Source organism: Microcaecilia unicolor, chromosome 9 (assembly GCF_901765095.1).
Source record: "Microcaecilia unicolor chromosome 9, aMicUni1.1, whole genome shotgun sequence".
In the NCBI taxonomy this organism is placed as follows: Eukaryota; Metazoa; Chordata; class Amphibia; order Gymnophiona; family Siphonopidae; genus Microcaecilia; species Microcaecilia unicolor.
In genome coordinates, this window is record NC_044039.1 from 118659098 (window position 1) to 118681955 (window position 22858).

Here is a 22858-nt window from a genome sequence, read left to right on the forward strand (position 1 = left end):
GTCACCGGCCGGCGCCCCCTGGTCTCTACTCTTCCTTCCTAGCTGAGCTCCTCCGTCCTATCACTCTTGCTAGCGGTACTGACTGCACAGCACGCGTGAGGTTTGCAGCTGTGCAACAACAAGAAGTGAACGCTAGGTGGCGTGGCGGCGGAAAGAAAGGGAGGGAGAGAGAGGTGGGTGGAACCCGGCGGAGGGAGGCGTGGAGAAGGGAGATGGAAAAAGGAAAACGCAAGCGTTACTAGGATGGCTGTTAAAAGGTGGTCTGGATCTTCGGTGGATCTGAAAAAACCCCGCGTTCCTATCTTGAATAACGAATTTACAATCCAACTGAAAGGAACCATCTCTTGACTACAGGAAGTTTTGGCCAACTTAGTTCCCCCCCCTCCTCAGTAGTCTGTGATTTTTACATTTTACTGTTTTCACATACAGTTGCTTTGTGAGCTGTTCAATCAGCTGATGACTTTAGCTATCATGGAGGAGAAGGCATGTTGACACTTTTTTGAGCCTCTTCAGACACCGTAGCTCTTATAGGCTGCTTTGCTTTTAAAGAAGAGCCGAGGAAGTTGACTTCAAAAAACGTGAATAGCAAAAGGGTTTTCAACAGCGGCTCCTGCTACTAGCGACCTCGTCATGGGTGAATCATTAGAAGCGCTACGGTGCCTTGGTGATGACCACGGTCGAGAGCGGCTGCAGAATGATGGTCTGGAGACGGTGACTTCCAACGAACAGGTGAGACACTGCCTGGACGAGCACGGGCCGTCTCCGGAGCAGCGTGGGCTCCTGGGTGTATCTGGGCTTTGTAGTTATTATTTCCACATTCTCTCGTGTAAGTACTCTAGAGGAACTACAGTCCCTATAATGCTGTTGTGCCCGGCCGGCACCAACGTAGGTAGTCATGGACCACTTTTGCTTTTTCAGTTTTTGCTGTGTTAGGTCTGGGTAGTTTGGGTCTGCAAGTTAGTGAATGTGATATGTAGCATAGTTAGTATTACAAGTGCAAGTACTTACACCGATCTTAACTATCTACGTCTGAGTTTTTAAGTGTGTATATGTGTATACATACATACTTATGTTTAGATGTTGTTTTGTCAAACATCGGTAAGACACCATAATCTATGTGCTGTGCCCCACCTCGGCTTTAATTTCTACTGGAAAGTAGTAGGCACAGCTTGACATTTTATGTGAGCTGATTGGATCATACAGCATTATTTGTAACATCAAGGCAATATCAAGGGATTGAGCCGAATTATATCGGAGCTCCTTTAGCAAATGTCAAAAACATTACATCTTAATTTTGAAATGTACTGTACCAGGAAGGTACAGTATTCTTGTGACACTTATAGCCTATGACCAGAAATTTTAAACTCTGTTCTCTAGTATTTAGCTGGGTTTTCAGGATATTGCTAAACAATAGGATGAGGAGTAAGATGATGATCTTGCTTTTATAAAACCATGGTAATATTTAAGCATTTCATCTTACATTTCTACATTGTTCCAAAAGTGTTCAGTGTGCATACTTATTTATTTAAATCATTTTTTTTCCTCTATCAACAATTCTAGGCAGGTAACACAGAACATTCACAATCAGATAACATAAAATTATTTGTAACTCACTTTTAACATACAATATATTTAGGGTTTACCAGCCATGTGCTAACCAATGTATTCATTGTAAAATTCCATCTTGTATCAAACAGTCCAACAATATACATACAGTTGAATGCCAGTTTAAACAAATGTGCTTTCTAAAAGATAACTCTGCAAATTTGATCAGCTTCTAACAGGTAAAGAGGTGTATTTTCACTATAGAACTTTGTAAATCCTAAGTTCTTTGAAAATGAGCCCCAAAGAGTTCTAAAGTTGTGGTCCCATAATTCAAAGTATTGTTCTATTAAACCAGTGGTTCTCAACCTTATTTCAGTCGGGACAGTCCCATGCTCACATCTGTGACATACTGCATATATGACCCTTATGGACCTTTAGTCTGTTACTGTACTGTATATCAGGTTTTGTATTGTGTAAACATGCTCTGCATTCACAAAAACTCTTATCTCCCCCAATAGCAGATACAGATCATAACTAGCATGTTTTCTCCATTACCATTACCATAAAAAAGTCTGATTCTCATGTCACCTCAGTAATAGCAAAATAAATCTCTCCACTATGAGTGAGGCACATTGTGAAATAACAGAAGAACTGAAAAACTTCTAACATACAAGTAGCAAATCTACCATAGAACAGTAACACTGATTCCTATGATTTAAATAAAAACCCTACTTAAGAACAGACTACACTACAATTATTTCAAGGGGCCCTAGAACCAATACACCTATTGATAAAAAAGAAGTGAGACTGCTACAGAGTTCTACGGAGAGACTACTTGCAAACAGTATAACGTATCTCCTTCACATACAAAACACAGGCAAACCCATACCAAATACAGAGCAAGGGATCACAAATTAGAAATGCAAATATAAAGACAAAAATTGAACTGGGAACCCCAAGAAGTCAAGTTAGGCATGCACCACAGCAAAAGAGAAATAAAAATAGAAATGCATTTCCTCTTCTACAGAACAAAATACAAAGACATCTGCGATGCACATTCCACCAAATAAATTCAAAATAAAATGCTTTTCTACCTTTGGGTACTTTATTTTTCCAAGCATGTTGGTCCCAATTTTTTCTTTCTGTTTTCCTGTCTTCTGCTCTCTTTCCAGTGGATGTGGTTGGTCCATTTGTTCTCTCTCTACTATCTTCTATTGCCTCATTATAGCCATCTGGCATAGTTCCTCTTTCTCTCTTTTCTATCTCTTCCCCTCAAATTTAACCTCACTCTTCAGTCCTCCGTCCATATTTCACTTACCAGTACCTATCAACATTCTGCCTTCTCCTCTCACTCCCTACCTCCCTGGCCTTCTATTCCTTTCTCTTTCATCCACTCCCCATTACTACACTTCTGCTGTCTGTACTTACCATCATCCTCCCACTCATCTCCTTGAGAACCCCCATGGCCTAGCCACATGGTTCCACCTTGCTAAGTATTCCTCCTCTCTCTCCCGTCTTACACCCTTGAAGCCCAGCATCTCCTTGTCCCTCCCCTACCCCTCTTTTCCTCCACCAGTATGGTCCAGCAACTCCCTGTCCCTTCTCCACCCCCCTTTATGGTCAAGCAACTCCTGTCCTCTCTCTCTCTCCCCCCCTTCCCCCTTAAGTAGCAGCAGCAATAAATCGAAGGAGCCTAATTAGTTAAAGCTTTAAAAGTGACAAAACTATGAATTGTATACACCATACTATTGGGATCCAGTGTAAGTTAAGTAGTACAGGGCTAATATGCTCATATGTGGAACATTCTGAGACCTGCCTTGCTGTTGCATTTTGTGTATTTGCAGTGCACACAAAACTAAGGCTGCCAACTGGATCCAAATTTGCAGGACAGGACTGATATAGTTTACCCCGTTGTATGCAGGGGCTTGTAGTTTTTTCTTAGGGAATACAATGGGGAAATCAGAACTACAAGTCTCTGCATGCCTGTCTTGCAACTCTGGATCCAGTTAGCAGCCTTATATAAAATGCAAACAGGTAGGCTGAGAAATGAAGAACTAAAGTAATGGTACCATGATAGTTTCTCACTTCTGAGGATCAGAATCAGATCGCCCAGATGATCTATTCCTCTGTTTTAAGGCATGATAAGAATAAAATGTGAAGAAATGGCACCCAAGGTATCCAAAAACAAATATAAGGAAGGACCCTTAACATGATTATTATTTATTCTGATTTGCTATACCGCCTTTGCTAACTCAGCAGATCAAAGAGGCTAACATACCAAAATCAAAGAAAAAATAGCTACAACATTCAAATAGAAAAGCAGGGACCATTCATACAAGCCAATATACCTTAAATTGAGGAGAGTGGAGATATACTTCACACATAAAATTTAGGAGAAAGGACATAATGGGGGAACAATGGGGATGGAAAACAAGGAAGGAGAAAAAGGGGGAAAATAGATAAGGGGGAATGAAGCTACAGCCCATTATTTAGGATTAAAAGCTAGATTAAATAACCAGGTCTTCAATGAATAGTAAGAGATGAAAGGTAATATGGGAGACCTAATCGAAGAGCCTTAAAAGTAAGTGTGAGAAGTTTGAGCATAATTCTCTGCTCTACAGGGAACCAACGATAGGACTTTAGCAGTGGAGAAGTGCACTTATAACGATGTGCATGACAAGTCTAGTGCATTATTTTGTAAAGATTGTAATTTTTTCAATTGAGAACGGGGCAACCTAAATTATGTTGGAATAATCAAGTCTGGTAATTAGAAGAGACAGAATAAGTGAATGGAAAGAGTTGAGGATTTAAGTACCGGTGAACTGAGTGTAGCTGTCTAAGGATGAAGAAACTTCATAGAGTAAAAGAAAAATGGGAGTCAAGAGTTAGTCCCAAATAATGAAGAGTCAACAGGCTAGATGTCCATTCCCAAAAGTTGTGAAGGAGAATTGGGAATGGGTGCATTGCCAATAAACCAACAGGCCACAGTTTTCTGTCAGCAAGCCATTTAGATACTAAAGTGAGGCAATCCTTGAGGGGGTAATGGAAGGTGAGAATGAGTTGGTGGGAAAAAGAAGTAAAATATCATCTGCATAAAATAACTAGAAATACCAGACGATTGAATGATAGTAGCAAGAGGACTAAGGAGGAGATTAAAAAGAAGGGGCGATAATATAGAACTCTGGGGAACCCCACAAAGCAAAGGATGGAGAGAAGGTGTGGAAGAGTCAGTGACAACTTTATAGGACAAATTTGAGAGAGAGAGCCGAACCAAGAAAGAACCATGCCCTTAATACCAAGAGGAGAGGTGGAAGAGTAGAAGGGTGTGATCAACTAGGTCAAATACAGCCAAGAGGTCAAGCGATACAGCTAGAACATTGTTATGCCTATTGCACCCCAGAAACGAGGTATATAGATTCTAAGGTACTATAAAAAGGTGGCTGTAGTCAATATATAGAGCCACCAAAGCTCTACATTTCAAAGTCTGACTTCTTCCACTAATTATGGTCACGTACCCTAGTAAAAACACAATTTTCTAGATTTTCCTGTGCTACTTTTTTTTTTTTAATGGTTTCATACGCTTCAAAGTCTGACTTCTTCAACTGATTATGATCATGTACCCTAGTGAAAACACAATTTTCTAGATTTTCTTGTGTAACTTTTTTTTTTTTATAGTTTTATAAAACAATTTTTTTTCAGCAAGACACACAAGGTTAACAAACAGTTTGCTTCAAAAGTCACAGAAACTATCAAAAAAATTAGTTTAAAAATTGGCGTAACAAGGGGAATAAGAGCTCCATGTCTATGTTTTATTTCCAGATTATTCCATTCTAAAGCTTTGAACAATTTGTTTTTAAGGTGGGTGAAACTGCAGACCTGACCTCCCTAGGCCTTAACTTCCTTCATTTGCAGCAGTGTCCAAGTGAAGGTGTGACTATTCTTTTCACCTCCTCTCTGTGTCTTGGACTTCTTGTCTTTATCTCCAACATAGGTTTCTTGCAAAAAACATGATTGTCCACCTCCCTGAATGGTTTATTTAAAACTTTGATAAACCACTTTTCTGTGATACATAGCTAAACATACAATAACAAAAAATAAGAGGAAAGGAAAAATGCCATTTGTCATGAGAAAGAGAAAACAGAGACAGATCAAATGACCGATACAGCAGACAACAACAACCCCCCCCCCCCCCCCCCCCCCCCCATAAAACTAAATAAAAACAAGCATACATACAATTTAAAACAAATAGTCCTAATGTATCCTAGGCACAGAATCCCTACTGGTGGTAGGCTCCCAAACACTTTTACAGAAAGATGGGTCTTCAGGGTTGTACGAAATTTAGGATGAGTCTAATTGAATAGAAGTTGGAAGAGATAGGGCGATGTAATAAAATGCACTATGCCTTGTACATGCAAATGTTGCTGATTGAGCAGAAAGGATACTCAGATGATACTCATTCAATGAGCGTAGTAGTCTAGGTGGTTCGTATGGGGTGATCAATGCAGAAATCTGGTCTCTAATGTTATCGACCCTACACCCTCTTTTCCCCTCCCCTGACCCTTTCCCCTCCTTCTGTGCTGTCTTCTTCTCCTCATCCCTCCCCCTTTGCTTCGTCCTTACTCTTAACCAGGGGATAACTTGGTTCTCCTTATTACTCCTGCTGCTTCTCTTATCTACTTGGGTTGAGTTAATGTCACTTAATCAGCTCCGTGTGGAACATACTATATCTACAGTGTATCCCTGTTTATCCTCCATAAATCTCTACCTGGCCTTTCTGGTTCTTAAGCTGGTCTCAATACTTGTGACCAGGCCTCTGCCTCTGCTTCAATCCAGTTTATCTTGTGGATATGTTCCTTCTGCTTGGAAGCATTCCACTGTGATCCCTCTCCTAAAGAACCCTATTCTTGACTCTGCTGATGCTTCCAATTTTTGACCTACTTTCAGTCCTGCTGTTTATTGCTAAATGTTCTTGAAAAGAACCTCGTGCATATTATAATTTTTCTTAAGCAAGTCCCTAGCCCATAATCCTAGACAAGCAGGCTTTTGTGCTGTGTATAGCACTAAATTCCTTTTCACCACCACGCATAATGAAATTAGGACAACCATTGATCTGCTGGTGACTAGGGACCTGCCATTAGCTTTCAGTTTAGTTGATCACATACTACTTTTGTGTCTTTGGTCCACAATCCTTAATTGCTTTTTATTTCTTACCTATGTGGCTATTTGTTTCATGTTTCCTCTGGCTCTTCTCTCCCCCTCCCCACACAATTAACTGCAGGGTTACATAAGGCTCTCTGCTAGCCCCCACAATAATTAGCGTATTTCTTGCACCCTTATGTTTTTCAATCTAATCTCTTGGATGCAGCCTTTTATTGGTATGTAAATGCTATATAAATTTTGGTCCCCGTTTACTAAGCCGCGCTAGGGGCGTGCTAGCGTTTTTAGCGTGCACTGAAAATTAGAGCACTAGAGTCTCTAGTGTTCAGCATGTGCTAAAAACACTAGCACACCTTAGTAAACAGGACCCTTTGCCCGCTATCAACATTTTTCCTCTGATATCGTTTCTCTTCAATCCTGTCTTCAAGTGTTTGGCAAATGGTTAAGTGCCAGTTGCCTCTTCCTATACATTTCCAAATGTGAGGCCATTTATTTTCCATGCCTTTGTGCCTCATTTATTAACCCTGCTGCCATCGGTGAGTTTTCACTTACCCTCCAGAACATCACTCGTATCATGTTAGTGACTTTAGATTTCTCACTCTTTCAAAACGTAGCTCAACACTGTAGTGTGCTCATCATTTTTAGTTCTGCTTTGGGCAGGATACCCAACATGACAGCCAGTTCGATCAGACAGTTCTGCAGAATTTGTTTGGTGGACCTGCTGTACATTACATTACGTAGTGCTTACATTCCACCTACATTATCTCTAGTTTGAAGCAGATTACATATTATAAGGGACCCTTTTACTGATCGAGATCTCGACGGCTCACAGTAGCCGATATACTGACCCCGATGACGCTTGGGAGAGCGAAACATGGACCGTGTTGGGTCACAGTGGAAGTGGTATGATATGAAGTTTAACGCCATTCAAACAAGGCTTTTTTGTATGTGGTGACAAAAGAGAGATGAACATCTTTAGAGAATAGATATATGTTCATCATTTATTGTCTGTGCTGCATTGTGTGGCTCCGACTATATGGAGGAATATGGAGTAAAGAGAATGTGAGAAAACAAAGTCTCTATTTTGAGGCCCCTGACGGGGGATGTGGTAATTGGAAGGCTTGGTGCTAACATAAGTTGCGACTAGACATTTTGGACATATACTCAGCATTGATGCTGTCGTTTGAACTATTCTCAAAAGAAATGTAGAGATGAATACTCCATTTTGTGTTCCCATATTTACAATGGACTGATTTGAGGGGGTTTGAATGGAAGGTGCTTATGTGAGTTTGTATTACATATATTAGAACAGCAAAGTATATTAGAACAGCAAAGTGTTAAGTTTTCATGATTTTAATTATCTCATTAAAGAATGGTTTCAATATAATAAAGGTTGATATTCTAAAATAGTTGTTATTATAACCGTGGTGGATACAAGTAGTGCAACTATTGTATAACATTTTACCCTAATATTTGTAATGTATATTCATTGGGGATATCCTAAAAACAATGAGTGAGAATGACTGGTTATAATTCGATTAAAGATTCTTATCCAGAGGCACATAAAGGGGAGGGGCAGTTCAAAGTATGTATGAGCCCCCTCTCAACTCTATTAATTATGTAAGAAAGTGCATGCTAACTTTTTTTTTTTTTAATTTATTTTTTCCTGGAAAATTTCATCACTGAACTACACCAGAGAAAAGTAGAAGATAAGGTGCAAGAAGTATTTAATGCTTTCAAGATTACCCAGAGATGGTCACAGTAAGTTGTTTTCAGTGTTTTGATTTGTCTTGAGTTTACTGTCTTAAATTCCTGAGTTTCAAATTGTTTAATGTGTACTAAGGGGGGGAAAAACTGCTTCGTTCTCCCTTGCTCATTTACCCCCCCCTCCTCTGCTTACAAAGCCGCGCTAGTGGCTGCTGGTGCGGTAATGCTGACACAGCCTGTTCACTGTGTCAGCATTGCCTCGCGTCTGCCAATAGTACAACTTTGTAAACAGGAGGGTTATTTATTTGAACAGTATTTGAAATACCATCATTCATAATACAAGATTAACCACACAATTTACAATAAAAAGATTATAGAAAGTAACGGTTGATAAAAACAGAAATTTTAGAAGTGGCATACGGCACGGAAATGAATAGCACATATGGTAGGGAAGCACCATCTAGCGCATCCTAAGATGCACTGGGCAGGGCGCCACCATTTTGGAGGTGGCGCTGGAAGGAGGAGGAAGTACTCTTCCACTTGATAAGTGATCATGTGATCAGATTTGATTTCAACTCTGGAGTAACTACACACATGAAATCCAATACGTTAGCATTTAACTTTCAAAAAGGAGACTATGACAAAATGAGAAGAATGGTGAAAAAAAAAACTTGAGGAGCAGCTGCAAAGGTCAAAAATTTACATCAGGCATGAATGCTGTTCAAAAATACCATCGAGGAAGCCCAGGCCAATTATAGTGCATGTATTAAAAAAAGGAGGAAAGAAGGCCAAATGACAGCCGGTATGGTTAAAAAAAATGAAGCCATTGGAGCTAAAAGAAATTCCTTCAGAAAATGGAAGAAGGATCCAACTAAAAATGATGATAAACAGCATAAGGAATGGCAAGTCAAATGCAAAGTGCTGATAAGGAAGGCAAAGAGAGACTTTGAAAAAAAGATTGCGTTGGAGGCAAAAACATATAGTAAAAACTTTTTTTAGCTATATTAGAAGCAAAAAGCCGGCAAAAGAATTGGTTGGACCGCTAGATGACCGAAGGGTGAAAGGGGCAGTCGGGGAAGACAAAGCCATAGCGGAGAGATTTAAATTAATTCTTTGCTTTGGTCTTCACTGAGGAAGATTGGGAGAGATGCCGGTGCCAGAAATGGTATTCAAAGCTGACGAACTGGAGAAACTGAAATCAAATCTCTGTAAACCTGGAAGATGTAATGGGGCAATTTGAAAAATTGAAGAGCAGCAAATCGACTGGACTGGATGGTATTCATCCCAGAGTACTGATAGAATTGAAAAATTAATTTGCAGAACTATTGTTGTAATTTATCTTTAAAATCAAGCATAGTACCGGAAGATTGGAGGGTGGCCAATGTAATGCCGATTTTTTTTTTTTTTTTTTTTTTTGTAAAGGCTCCAGTTGTTTACTTACAGATTGCACTGTGTTAGTATTATGTATACCCAATAAAGATGAGTTAAAAAAAAAAAAGTTCCCCAGGTGATCTGGGAAAAAGACCGGTGAGCCTGATGTCAGTGCCGGGCAAAATGGTAGAGACTATGATAAAGAAGAAAATTACAAAACATATTCAAAAGTATGGGTTAATGAGACTAAGCCAACATGGATTTAGTGAAGGGAAATCTTGCCTCACCAATCTATTACATTTCTTTGAAGAGGTGAACAAACATGTGGTTAAAAGGAGAGCCACTTGATAGTGTGTATCTGGATTTTCAAAAGGCATTTGACAAAGTACCTCCTGAAAGACTCCAGAGGAAATTGGAGAGTCATGGGATAAGAGGTAGTGTTCTAGATTAAAAAACTGGTTAAAAGATAGAAAACGGAGAGTAGGGTTAAATGGTCAGTATTCTCAATGGAGAAGAGTGGGGTTCTACAGGGGTCTGTGCTGGGACCTCCTGCTTTTTATAAATGATCTAGAGATGGGAGTAACTAGTGAGGTAATTAAATTTGCTGATGACACAAAGTTATTCAAAGTCATTAAATCACAAGAGGATTGTGAAAAATTGCACTAGGACCTTATAAGAATGGGCATCCAAATGGCAGATGACGTTTAATGTGAACAAGTGCAAAGTGATGCATGTGGGAAAGAGGAACCCGAACTATAGTTACGTGATGCAAGGTTCCACATTAAGAGTCACCGACCATGGAAAAGATATAGGCGTCGTCGTTGATGATACTTTGAAACCCTCTGCTCAGTGTGCAGCAGCAGCTAAGAAAGCAAATAGAATGTTAAGTATTATAAGTAAAGGAATGGAAAACAAAAATGAGGATGTTATAATGCCTTTGTATTGCTCCATGGTGCGACCACACCTCAAATACTGTGTGCAATTCTAGTCGCTGCATCTCAAAAAAGATATAGTGGAATTGGAAAAGGTAGAAGGGTGACTAAAATGATGGGGACAACTTCCCTATGAGGAAAGGCTAAAGTGGCTAGGGCTCTTTAGCTTGGAGAAAAGATGGCTGAGGGGATATGATAGAGGTCTCTGAGTGGAGTGGAACGGGTAGACATGAGTCGCTTGTTTACTGTTTCCAAAAATACTAGAATTAGGGGGCACACAATGAAGCTAGAAAATAGTAAATTTAAAACAAATCTGAGAATATGTCTTCACTCAGTGTGTAATTAAACTCTGGACTCTGGAATTTGTTGCAGTGTGGTAAAAGCATTTAGCTTAACGGGGTTTAAAAACGATTTGGATAACTTCCTAAAAGAAAAGTCCATATGCCATTGTTAAGATGGACTTGGGGAAAATCTACTGCTTATTTCTAGGAAAAGCAGCATAAAATGTACTGTTTTGGGATCTTGCCAGGTACTTGTAACCTGGATTGGCCACTGTTTGAAAGAGATGCTGCGCTTGATTGACCTTCAGTCTATCCCAGTATGGAAACCCTTATGTTCTTAACCAAATCATGAAAAAAAATAATAGGTAAACATTAGGAAAAACTGGAGAACCAATAAAACAAAAATAGCTTTGTCTTTTGTGCCAGCTTTAAATCAAGGCTCAGAGGACTCAACTTGCAGATAGGGTGGTAGCAATTTCCATAGTTCGGGGGGGGGGGGGGGGGGGGGGGAGGGGAGGAATAGGAAAAACAGTTGTCACAAGAAAACTCAAAAGCTTAGGGGAAGGCAAAACCAGAAGGTTAGTCTACAATGACCTTAATGGTGTTATTGAAATATGAGGAACGAAATCATTTAGAGGGGAATGCTAGGAAGAAATGTCCGATGAGCCAGCATTAAATCTTTAACTTTTATTCTGATAGTGATAGGCTGCCAGAGCTGCTCCATGAGGAAAGGAGTATCATAGTCTTATCATCTTGCATTATATTGGAGCTTTACCACTGTATTTCGCAGGAACTGAATTAGTTTTAACCGAGCAAGAAACACACCTGCTAGGAAAGAATTATGATTATAAAATTTTTCATGCTTTTTCTTTCTGTTTTTATACCATCATGTGTCACTTTCCATGGAACATATCTTCAGTTCGGATGGCGACCCAGATTAGAAGACTGCCTCTGAGACTGAGCTCTTCAGTAGCCACCTTATATTGATAGTGGTCACCTGTGCAACATAGTTTATTCTGAGGCATGAGATCCATAGTCTGTATCGCGTATGCTATATGTGATTAAATGAAGTGTTGTTCAAGAGCAGACATCTGCAAAACATTTGTAGTTAAAACTCTGCAATTTTGCACTGGAAGGTATGGTAAAAGCAGTTAATGTAGTTGGATTTAAAAAAAGGTTCAGATAAGTTCTTGAGTCCCTAAACTGTTAAGATGTACATGAGGAAAGCCATCTCTTGGTCAGTAGCATGGAAGCGTGTTACTACTTGGGATTCTGCCATGTACTTGTGGCATGGCTTATCCACTGTTGATAGCACTTTACCAGGCTAGATGGACCTTTGATTTGAATCAGTGTGGCAATTCTTACGTTTTTATAGTCGACATCCAGCCCTCCTCGAGCATATCACAGATAATAGTCAAACACAGCGAAGATGACAATGGAATCACAAATAGTCACTGTGGTGCTGATAGACCTTTAACCACAAACCGTTTTTCGGTTTTTCATTTCAGATAACACAGAGTTTGGTGAATGGAACACAAGTGAAAGTTGTGCTCTTGCTTAGACTTGTTGACTAATAGAGCTTTTGGTTCATGGAGACCTGAATACAGTACATTTTTATGAGACTGGACTCCTGAGGTAGGCCAGGTGGCCGAAATACAGACCCAAGTCAAGTCTTTGTTTTGGATTAAAGGTCTATCAGCATCACAGTGATTATTTGTGATTCCATTGTCATCTTTGCTGTCTTTGATTGATTGTTATTAGCAATTATTGATCAAGCCACATTCTGGGACAGTACCTACTTAAAGATTCAGCGCTTGCTTGATCTGAAACCCTTTTCTTGTCGACATGGTCAGTCCTCAAGTGATGCTAAGTGAAAGTCAGTGGACACAGGTGACAGAATTGGAAGAGTTGCTTTGTCACCCATTTACAGTGACTAAAAAAAAATTAGAAGCTGAGGATTTAATTCCAGGTACATTCTTAGAGTGGAAGAACCTGATGTTTTCATCTGTTCCAAAAAGGAGGATTAATTGCAGATGGCCTTTCTGCTTCGATGAAATGAAGAGAGGCACACCTAGAAAATAAGATTCTGTTGGCAGCTGTTTATGTAGACCCAATGCACTGGATTCTCTGGATGATGAACAGCTGATTAAAGGGAAAGGTGCTCTTTGTGAAGTAGCAGCCAGGATGAATGGGTTGCAGGAATGTCGGGAGAAAGACATTGAGGAGGCCGAAGACATTGCAGCACTAACGTCAACTGAAGAAGAATTTGATTTTGATGGATCAGAAAGAGTGTGCAAAGCATGTCCACATAGAAAAGGATTCCTCCAAATACACAAAGAACAAATTGAGTAAATTTCAACTTAATTTCTCACTTGTCCTAAAAGAAGTTGGAAAAATGTGATTGTTCGTCAAAACTAACAGTGCAAAAAGCCATTCCTTTATATCATGAAACTGTTAAAAAAAAAGTTGCTCTGGTGATTTCTGCTTTACCACCGACCCAAGTTAGTGCTGAGAGGTTGTTCTCTGCTCTGAGAATAATTAGATCAGATTTGAGGGCATCCATGAAGGAGGATCTGACCGAGGTGATTCTTTTTCCTCAGAACAAATTCTTCAAAGATTTATTTTAAAATTTCTGCTGTGTGCTATTGGATTCCCCAATTTGTGGACTTGAGCTGGATATATTACAATAATGTAAAATTTTTGATAGTTATGAAGATATAGGTAAAGAGGCATATTTTCAAAGCACTTTGGGAGGCTAAGTTCCATAGGTTTCTATGGAACTTTGGGAGGCTAAGTGCTTTGAAAATGAGCTTGTTTGTGCCTCTTTTATCAAGCTGTGCGACAATGCCAGCGAAGCCCATTCAAAGTGAAGAGGCTTTGTTGGAATTGCCGCACCGGGGGCCGCTAGCACGGTTTGATAAGAGACCCATAGCAACATATAAATTTGATTTTTTTTTCCTTTAATATTAGCTTTTCTGTATAAGTTGTTTATTATTTTAATTACATATAAATAAAATAGTAAAGGTGTCTCTAGCATTAGTGCAGGCTAATTTTTAGTGAGCCTACAGCGCAGCTTAGTAAACAGGGTCCTAAGTGCATAACAGTGTGCTGCATATTTTTGACAGCATGTTCTTTGTTCAAATTTCAAATATGTGTTGTGGTGTATTAGTCCTAATTTTATACATAAAGAAATATCCTATGTTTCTGTAATCAAATTTCTTTTAGATTTACTATACATGGTAGAGGTTGGAGTTGGACATTAAAAAAAAAAAAATAGAGGGCTTGGAGTTGAAGGTTTGGTGTACTGACTCCACAGCCCTGCTGACAAGGACAACATGAGACTTGGCATTGCATTTTTCACATTCGGAGCTGATACCTCCTCAGCTGTGGATAGCTATCCTGCCAGCTTTTGGGGAAAAAACACAGCAGACCTGGGATCAGCACCTGGGTTGTAAGCTGGTAGTGCATTGTGACCTCCCTCTATAGCCCTTCTGCTGCCACTGGAATGGACCAAGCCACCTGCTCCAAGCTTCAAACTTGTGAAAACACCCACAACCTTTAGTATCTTCTTTTAGGGTTCTCAGCTGATCAGCACATTTGTTTCAAAAGGAATCATTTGCACTGTTTTATAAAATAAAACTTCATTAATGCTTTCCATTAATATATATATATATATATATATATATATATATATATATAGTCTTATATCCCAAACTAGTGTTTTTTATTGTTGATGAAATCAACTTAAATGCTTTGTCTATTGAGGAGAAACCCAAAGCTTTTATTCTTCAGTCTTGCCAAAATCGTGTCTAAAACATCACTAAAGTGAATTACATGCTTTTAACAGAGCCAATTAGTCCTAAACAACCAGAATCAACATTGTGAGGCTGCCGTCCATTTAAACATAATTAGAAAATGTGTTGTAAATCCTCAGTCAAACTTTTAAACCACTGCTAGCCCTCAAATTAACAGATCCATTAGCCAGTGTTCTCAGTTAAGGTATGACAAGCTTAGATTTTTCATTCTTTTAAAGCTACGAGATTTAACCTGCAATTCATCAACCATTTTTAAGTGAATGAGTTCACCTTGACTGGCAAAATTTCCATCTGTGTGTTTCATATGGAACAATATGTCAAACCTTCATTCAAGCTAAGCTGTTTAATAAAAACTAGACCTTTAAACAAACAAGTCTAGTAACCAAAGATGACCCAATAAATTTCCATTGATTTGTTCTTAATTTAATTTAGCTGGCTGGCTTTCTTTTAGAGAGTGGGGAAACGGTCCTCTGCCTGCATTTCACCAAACACACTCGCAGAGGTCATTCTCAAGTCAGTCAGCTTATGAAGCCAGAGTCCATTAAAACATTTAATTAGAAGCACTATGGCAGCCTGTTATCATCCAAACCTTCTTAAGAAATATGCTTAGTGTCCCCCCTTCTATCATCCAAATCCAGTAATGAAACTCCCTCAATAGATCTAATCAAAGTAAAAAAAAAACCCAACAATAATAAAAAACTAAAACAGGCAAAATTTATTATAACTCCCCCAAACAGACAATACCACTCAGTCCCTGCATTAAGTTCATGTAGACTGGCATATTGTGTATTAAAAAAAAAGCATATTTTGATACAATTCAAAGTTGTGGTTTCCCCATTGTACAGGCGGGTTTGATCACATTATACAGAAAACCTTTTTTCAACAGAATGCATTTGTTCCATCCAGTGAGTTAATAGGTGCTTCAAAACTCTCATTACAAATACAATGTTTGGTAATTCTAGTAGGTACAGCCCTTGTGATTTTTGTGATGGCACAGAATAATATATGTATACAGGAGCACAGGTTGAAAAGAATCTTATGTTAAACCTCTCTTTATAATTGGGTAAATTCCATAAGCTGTAGAAGCAGAACATACTGTACAGTGCCCACTCACTTGGCCTCATTTACTAAAGTGTAATACTACTTTTAGTTGTCACACAGTAGTTGCCAGAATTACCAAAGCTCTGTGGTATTGGACGCATTCCCAGCATTTTTGGATCAGCTGTAGTGCATTTAGTGCAAATCATTTGCTACTGTGTATTGTTCTGCTGGTCCTTGTCCTGCCATTCAAAAACAGGAAGTGAATTCGGAGGGGAGTGGGATTAGGATAGTTAATACCCAATTGTTGATCTTAAATTGGCACCAACTAGGATTTGCACACATGCGCATCTGCCTGCACGCTATAATGCTGGGCACCTAAATCCCATAGCACAACCCAAAAGGAGGGTCAGAGGCATTCCAAAAAGTTGCGTGCAGTGTATTAGAATGTGTTTCTGTGCTCGTAATTTTATTTTTTTTGTAGCGGGACCAGTAATGTGGAATGAACTTCCTTGTGTCAAATTGTTTCACTACCAATGTTTAAAAAAACATTCTTTTGTTTCATGAGGCATTTTGCTGATTAATTTTATGCTGAATTTACATTTTCTATTTTATTTTATGGGTTGTTGCATGTTTTTGTTTTATGGTATGTTGTAGTTGTGAGTTACATATACGTAAGGTCACACCTACTTAGATGTATTGGATAAGCGGGATATAAATTTGATAGATAAATAATAAAATGAATGAGTAAGCTTGGCTCCCAGAGTTGGATGTGGAAACCAGCGCTATTATATAAAGGGTACGTACTTTTTATAAAATAGCGCTTAGCACTGAATTTTTCTGGTGCCCATTTTTGAACGTCATTTATAGAATTCCGCCTATGAATCTCAAGGGACTTCTATGCTTAAAGTATTCTGCCATTTAGTTTCATCCACCCAGAAAGCTACCATTGTAACTCACAGCATTATTTATGACCACCTCTGTGAAAACTTGAACTTGACTATATGGCAGATCATTTTTTAGAATTCAGTAGGCTGATTATCTGGATTAACCTCAGTAGAGAGCAGATTTGTGTAATGGAAAATCTGGATGGTTGTACATTCCTTTTTGAAAAGAGCACACGTTTTGAGCATTACATATTGAGCATAATGTTTTGGTTTCAATAATAATTGGGAAAAAATACCAAACTCTCTCTTCCCCCCCCCCCCCCCCCCCCCCCCCCCCCCCCGTTTACTTAGCCACATGCTAGTGCCGTATCATCATTGCTGCTATTCTCACTGAGCAGTGATGAGCTGTGAGCTTATCAGAATTGCAGTTGTCTCTCCCCTCCCCCCCAAAAAAAGCTTCTGGAGGGCCTTGGGTAGAGAGAAGAATGTGAGATTGAGATTGCCTTGGTGGGGGGGGGGGAGGGAAGGGGAAGAGGCTCTCCTTATTTGGTGATACCAAAATTAGAGGGGGCTCCAACTTTCAAGGGCCTGTAGGTTTGTCTCTCTGTGGAATCTGACATCTCCTGGACAGATTAGCAGTTGGTGAGTCTGGCTGGTTGAAGGTAAGTGATCCTACATGCTTCCATGATGTAGTCTTCCCTATTGTCCAGTTAGGCTTATTCTGGACAGTGCCACAGTGTGTAGGCCTTGCCTTGGAGAGCTGTTGTGCAGCCCTGGAACGTGGTAGAAAAAGCTGAACTTATCAGGCCTTTCAGTTGTGGGCAGGATCATTTTCTATAAAAGGTGACAGTCTTGTGGAGGAGGCATTAGTCCTTAGGACCCAATATCCAGAGGCTGGCTAGCCGTACTCCCTCAACTAATGTTCTTGGTTGATACAAATTGAGACCATAATCAAAATTATTCTGGCAGTGCTCTACCTTTCTCATCTAGAGGATCCTGAACAGGGTCTGGGGAGTTCCTAACCAGATGTTCCTACTGCTGTGCTTTGGCTGTTTTTCTTATGGAATTTCTTAGGATCTTCCAGTAGTGGAAATATGATCCTTAGTGGTTGTAGCCACATTGAGCCTGCAAATAGGTGGGAAAATGTGGGATACAAGTGCAGCAAATAAATAAAATACTACTGCTAGGGCTGCTATTTTGGAGGCTGTACTGAGCAGGTAGGCATGAAGAACAGTTGCTCCTGCCCAGCACTCACTGGACTGCCAGGTAAAGAACTGACCAATAGAGGTAAGTTCCAACAAAAAGACGCAGAGATGACAAAAGGAGTTGGATGTCAACACAAAATCCAAAGCAGTATAGTAACAGGTACTTTTATTAAAAAATCAAAAATACCCAGGATGGCCACATTTCGGCTTCATCAGGGGCATAAATGTATTTCCATATCATCATGCTGATCAATCCATAGACTGGTGGGTTGTGTCCATCTACCAGCAGGTGGAGATAGAGAGCAATCCTTTTGCCTCCCTATATGTGGTCATGTGCTGCCGGAAACTCCTCAGTATGTTCTCTATCTCAGCAGATGGTGGTCACGCACAGCAGCAGCTCTGGCTAGGTCTCCAAGCCTAATTTTTAGGTTTTGTTGAGTACCTGGGGTTGAGGGCTCTTCTTGAGCAAGTGCAAACCTGGTGGCGCCAGGTCCCTCCTTTTCTCCCCCCTCCCGCTGGCTCCGTTAAAAAAAAAAAAAAAAATTTTGGACGTCCTTAAGGGCGTTTATTTCGACGTTTATTTAAACGTTTATTGCAGCTACTCACTGGGACACCAGGTCGTTACAGCTCGGAGCGAGAAGCAGGTAATTTTTACCTTTTTATAGCGGGCAGGGGGTTCCCCGATCGATCTCCACGTGGCCTATGGCGTCGGAGGGCGAGGGCGCGAAGAATCGCTCCCCGGACCGCGTGTGCGCTTCTAGCGGGGATGCGGGGGTCTTAAAGTCTGATTCGCCCTTGTTGGGTGTCAGTTCGGAGGCCGGTCAGTGTCCCGGGTCTTCCTCCGGTGCGGCGGTTTTTCCCGCCATAAACGCCCATCCCCCGCTGCTCGCCTCCGCCATCTTGGCCGGCCACTCTGCTCGGACGGCTTCTTCTTGGGCCGCCCTTGAGCTAGGAGACGTTAATGCCATGGCCGCCCTTGATTTGGGCGACGGCAAAAAAAGCGGCTAAAGTTAAACGCCATTCTTCCTGCGCTGCTCCTTCGCGGAGTGTCTCGCCGGACGCCATCTTGGATGCGCAGCATGTTTCTCCCCCGCTCTTGCGAGCGCCGGTTGAGGGTGCGTCTAGGGCTGTGGCCCAGGCTGCTGAAGTGCACAGTCTGGGGGGTTTCTCCCCCGAGTTTATTTTGCTGCTGCATCAGGCCTTCCTTATGCAAAACGCTGCCCCTTCTCCCTTGTCCGATAAAGGGGTTGAGGCCCCCGGAAGTAAACGCCCTCGGGTGGATTCCCAGGCCTTAGAGGACTCTGTTTCCTCTGATGTAGATGAGGGCAGCGTATCTGAGTTCTCCCAACGGTCCTTTGGGGATTCCTTGGAGGAGACTGATTCCCGCTCGGAATTGTTTCTCGCTTCCATGTGAATCAGCAGCTCTGTCTTCCTTCCTTTCGTAGGGAGGACTACCCAGAGGAATAGTCTGCTCTCAAATTTCTGGATGTGAGACGAGTCATCATCAGATACTTGGAAGTGACCAATGATTTCCGGAAATCGGATCATCTGTTTGTCCTGTTTGCAGGTCCTCGTAAGGGTCTGCAGGCTGCTAAGCCTACAGTGGCAAGATGAGTCAAGGAAGCCATTGCAGCGGCTTATGTGGCCGCGGGGAAGGTGCCGCCTATTCAGCTGAAGGCTCACTTCACTAGAGCTCAGGCGGCCTCGATGGCAGAGGCTGGGTCCGTCTCCTTGGAAGAGATTTGCAAGGCGGCAATTTGGGCATCGGCCCATACCTTCTCCAGGCATTACCGCTTGACTGTGGCTGCTCGGGCGGAGGCCCGGTTTGGAGCTTCAGTGTTGCGGTCAGGGATTTCAATGTCCCGCCCTGGGTGAGTACTGCTTCGGTACATCCCACCAGTCTATGGATTGATCAGCATGATGATATGGAAGGTAAAATTATGTATCATACCTGATAATTTTCTTTCCATTAATCATAGCTGATCAATCCATAGCCCCTCCCAGATATCTGTACTGTTTATATTCTGGTTGCATTTCAGGTTCAAGTTTAGTCTTCAGTTCCTGTTCAGGAGGACTTCGTGTTCAAGTTTTTTTCAATTGGATTCTTCAAGAGTTGAGACGAGTTTGTGTTACAGTGAGCTGCTGCATTCCTCTCCCCTCCGTTTTCGGGGCTGGATTGAGACATAAATTCTGCCGGCGCTCCCTCCCGCTTTCGTGCGGCTGTAGGGCAGCTTTGTACCCCTCCCGCTTCAGCGGTGTTAGGGTCAGTCAGCTCCTCCCGCGGTTGCAGGATAAGCCAGATCCCCCCGCATCGGCGGGGTGGTGTCCCTCCCCCGCTCCGCGGGGATGAGCTGGACGGATTCCCCTCCCCCACTTGTGTGGGGATGAGCTGGGTTAATTCCCCTCCCCCGTTTCGGCGGTGGTGAGCTGGGCAGAGTGTCCCTTTGTGGGTGTAATTCTCTAAGTGCTGAGTCCTGCGGATGGAGCTTGGATATCGACATACTGAGGAGTTTCCGGCAGCACATGACCACATATAGGGAGGCAAAAGGATTGCTCTCTATCTCCACCTGCTGGTAGAGGGACACAACCCACCAGTCTATGGATTGATCAGCTATGATTAATGGAAAGAAAATTATCAGGTATGATACATAATTTTACCATCCAAATGTCTTGATAATTGACTTTCAAAGGGTCTAATTTAATGTGACAATTGGCTATCAAAAATTATCATTCAGCAAAGGAGACAGCCTCTGATCTGCTTCATGTCACTAGAAAAATTGTCTCCTTTCCCTTTTAAGTTTGTACTGTGATTTTGAGACTATAGCATGAATTGCAGTGTGCACCTGGTGCATACTGCAAGTTGCATTATGGTTTTTACATGGTAAAGAGCTGCTTTACATGCATTTGCATGTTTTGCATCTTATTACTATATAACCCTTGGCAACCTAAACATAGGCATGTCAAGCTTGCTTAAGGGCCCTTTAAGTCACTTGAAGGGCAAATAATGTGAATTTAAGCCCTAATTCAACTTGATAACTCCCCCCCCCCCCTTGGGGGAGTGGGTAATGAGAGTGCTATGCAATAAGAAAATATAAAAAAGAAACAGAAACATGAAGAAATGACACAATGTGATATGTTAGATTTTAATTAAATAATTGTGAAGATATTTCTCTCACAGTGTGGGTGGTTTTTTTTTTTAGTGGCGGGTAGACAAAGAAACCTTTGTTTTTTCTCTTTTAACGAGTTTTTTTTATATTGGTTAGTAGTACTCCCGCCATAATAAAATAAGGACCGATGATAGGAACATAGCTCCAATGATAAAACAGTGGCGCTCTTAAAGAACTAAGAAAGAAAGAGAGCAAGTATTCTATATAGGATAGCCACGCTTGGTAGCGTTGAGGTCCTGGGTTGATAAATAATATTATTTACATGCTGTGAGACGAATATCCTATCACCATCTGGTAAATGTATAGAGAGTAAAATAAAAACTAGAAATATGTATGATTTTCACCTTTTCATGGCCTCTATGATATACACTCCATGCTGCCATCTTCCAAAATGCTGGCACCCAAATCCATGTGGTACATATTAGGATGAACCTAGTGATGTTGAGAGGGAGAGGAATGTGCAGGAAATCCTTTCTAGGGTTGGGTGGTCCACTATACTACCAGGGATTTGATTGGGGTTTTTTTTTTTTTTTTTGGGGGGGGGGGGGGGGGGGGGGGGGTTAACCAGAAGGAGACAACAGGGTTTTTTTTGTTTTGTTTTGATTTCTCCCTCTCATTGCAAACCAGTTATTCAATGCCAGTGCTTAAAAGAATACTGACTGTTGCTGGCTAAATATTACCCCTATATGTCTTCATTATTTTATGCAAAACTCATTGGTTCACATGTAAACATCAGTGATGTATTGAAACACATTAGGAAGATTACCATGCTTTCTCTGCATCCTAGTGGCATTTAATAGAAATTCTATTGAAGAATTTCATGTTGTGTATGTGATAAATTGATATGCACATGAACTTCACTATAACAAACCTGCCTGCAGACCTAAAATTCTCAGTCTTCACAGAATTTACATGAACCAACTTGGCAGTGATACTTCCTCAGTTTCCTATGGCTTTAGTGCTGTTACATTAACAAAAGCAAATAAAACTTAACAAGTGGTCTCTTTTTGCTTTTTCGCTTCCTGCACATAAATGTCACATTTTTTCCCCTTCTGAACAAAATAGCTTGTAGTTCTTCAGGATCCCTAGATGTTTTGGTCTTATTCACAGTGACTTTCCACCGCAACCTGAACCTTTTTGTTTCCAGTTTATTCTTGTTCTTGAACATCAAAGTATCAAAAGCAACAAGGCTGGCTATGTTCTAGGTTTCACTAGTTGAAGGCAGCTATGATAGTACAGCATGACAATAACTCCCAGGGCCCTCCTCTTAGCAAACGCTGATGGGGATCATCTTTCAGCCAGGGGCTTAGCCAGGCACCCAATTTTGGGTGGGCCTGGGCCCAAGATGGGTGGGCAGAAGTACTCCGCAAGTGATTTGGTCTCTCCCTCTCTCACCTGCATGCCATAGGGTCCCTCAAACATCAGCCCGTCCCCCGCATACCTTTTAAATAGCAGATTTTCACCGACAGCGAGCAGCAACTAATACACACTGCTCATGTTGGCCTCACAGCCTTCCCTCTGACATAACTTCCTGTTTCCGCATAGGCAGGAATACATCAGCGGGAAGGCTGTGGGGCTGGTGCGAGCAGTATGTATCAGTCGCTGCTCACTGCAGGCATCTGGTATTTACAAGGTATGCAGGAGGGACAGTTGTTGGGAGTTTTCGGCTGGTGGGGCTTGGGAAATCCCTGCCAGCCACATCATAGATGTGCTGCTACTGGGTGGGCCTGAGCCCAAAATGGGTGGCCCTGGG

General features: G+C 41.2%; 1 protein-coding gene across 1 annotated transcript in view; it reads left to right on the forward strand.

Moving 5' to 3' along the window:
* The first annotated feature begins 236 nt into the window (after positions 1 to 236).
* LOC115477943 (protein farnesyltransferase subunit beta-like) overlaps positions 237 to 22858 on the forward strand; it is a 109276-nt gene continuing 86654 nt past the window's right edge. The window contains exons 1-2 of the mRNA XM_030215092.1: positions 237 to 729; positions 8399 to 8463. Of these exons, the coding sequence (XP_030070952.1) occupies positions 631 to 729; positions 8399 to 8463 (164 nt within the window). The 5' untranslated portion in view covers positions 237 to 630. The remainder of the gene's footprint in view (positions 730 to 8398; positions 8464 to 22858) is intronic.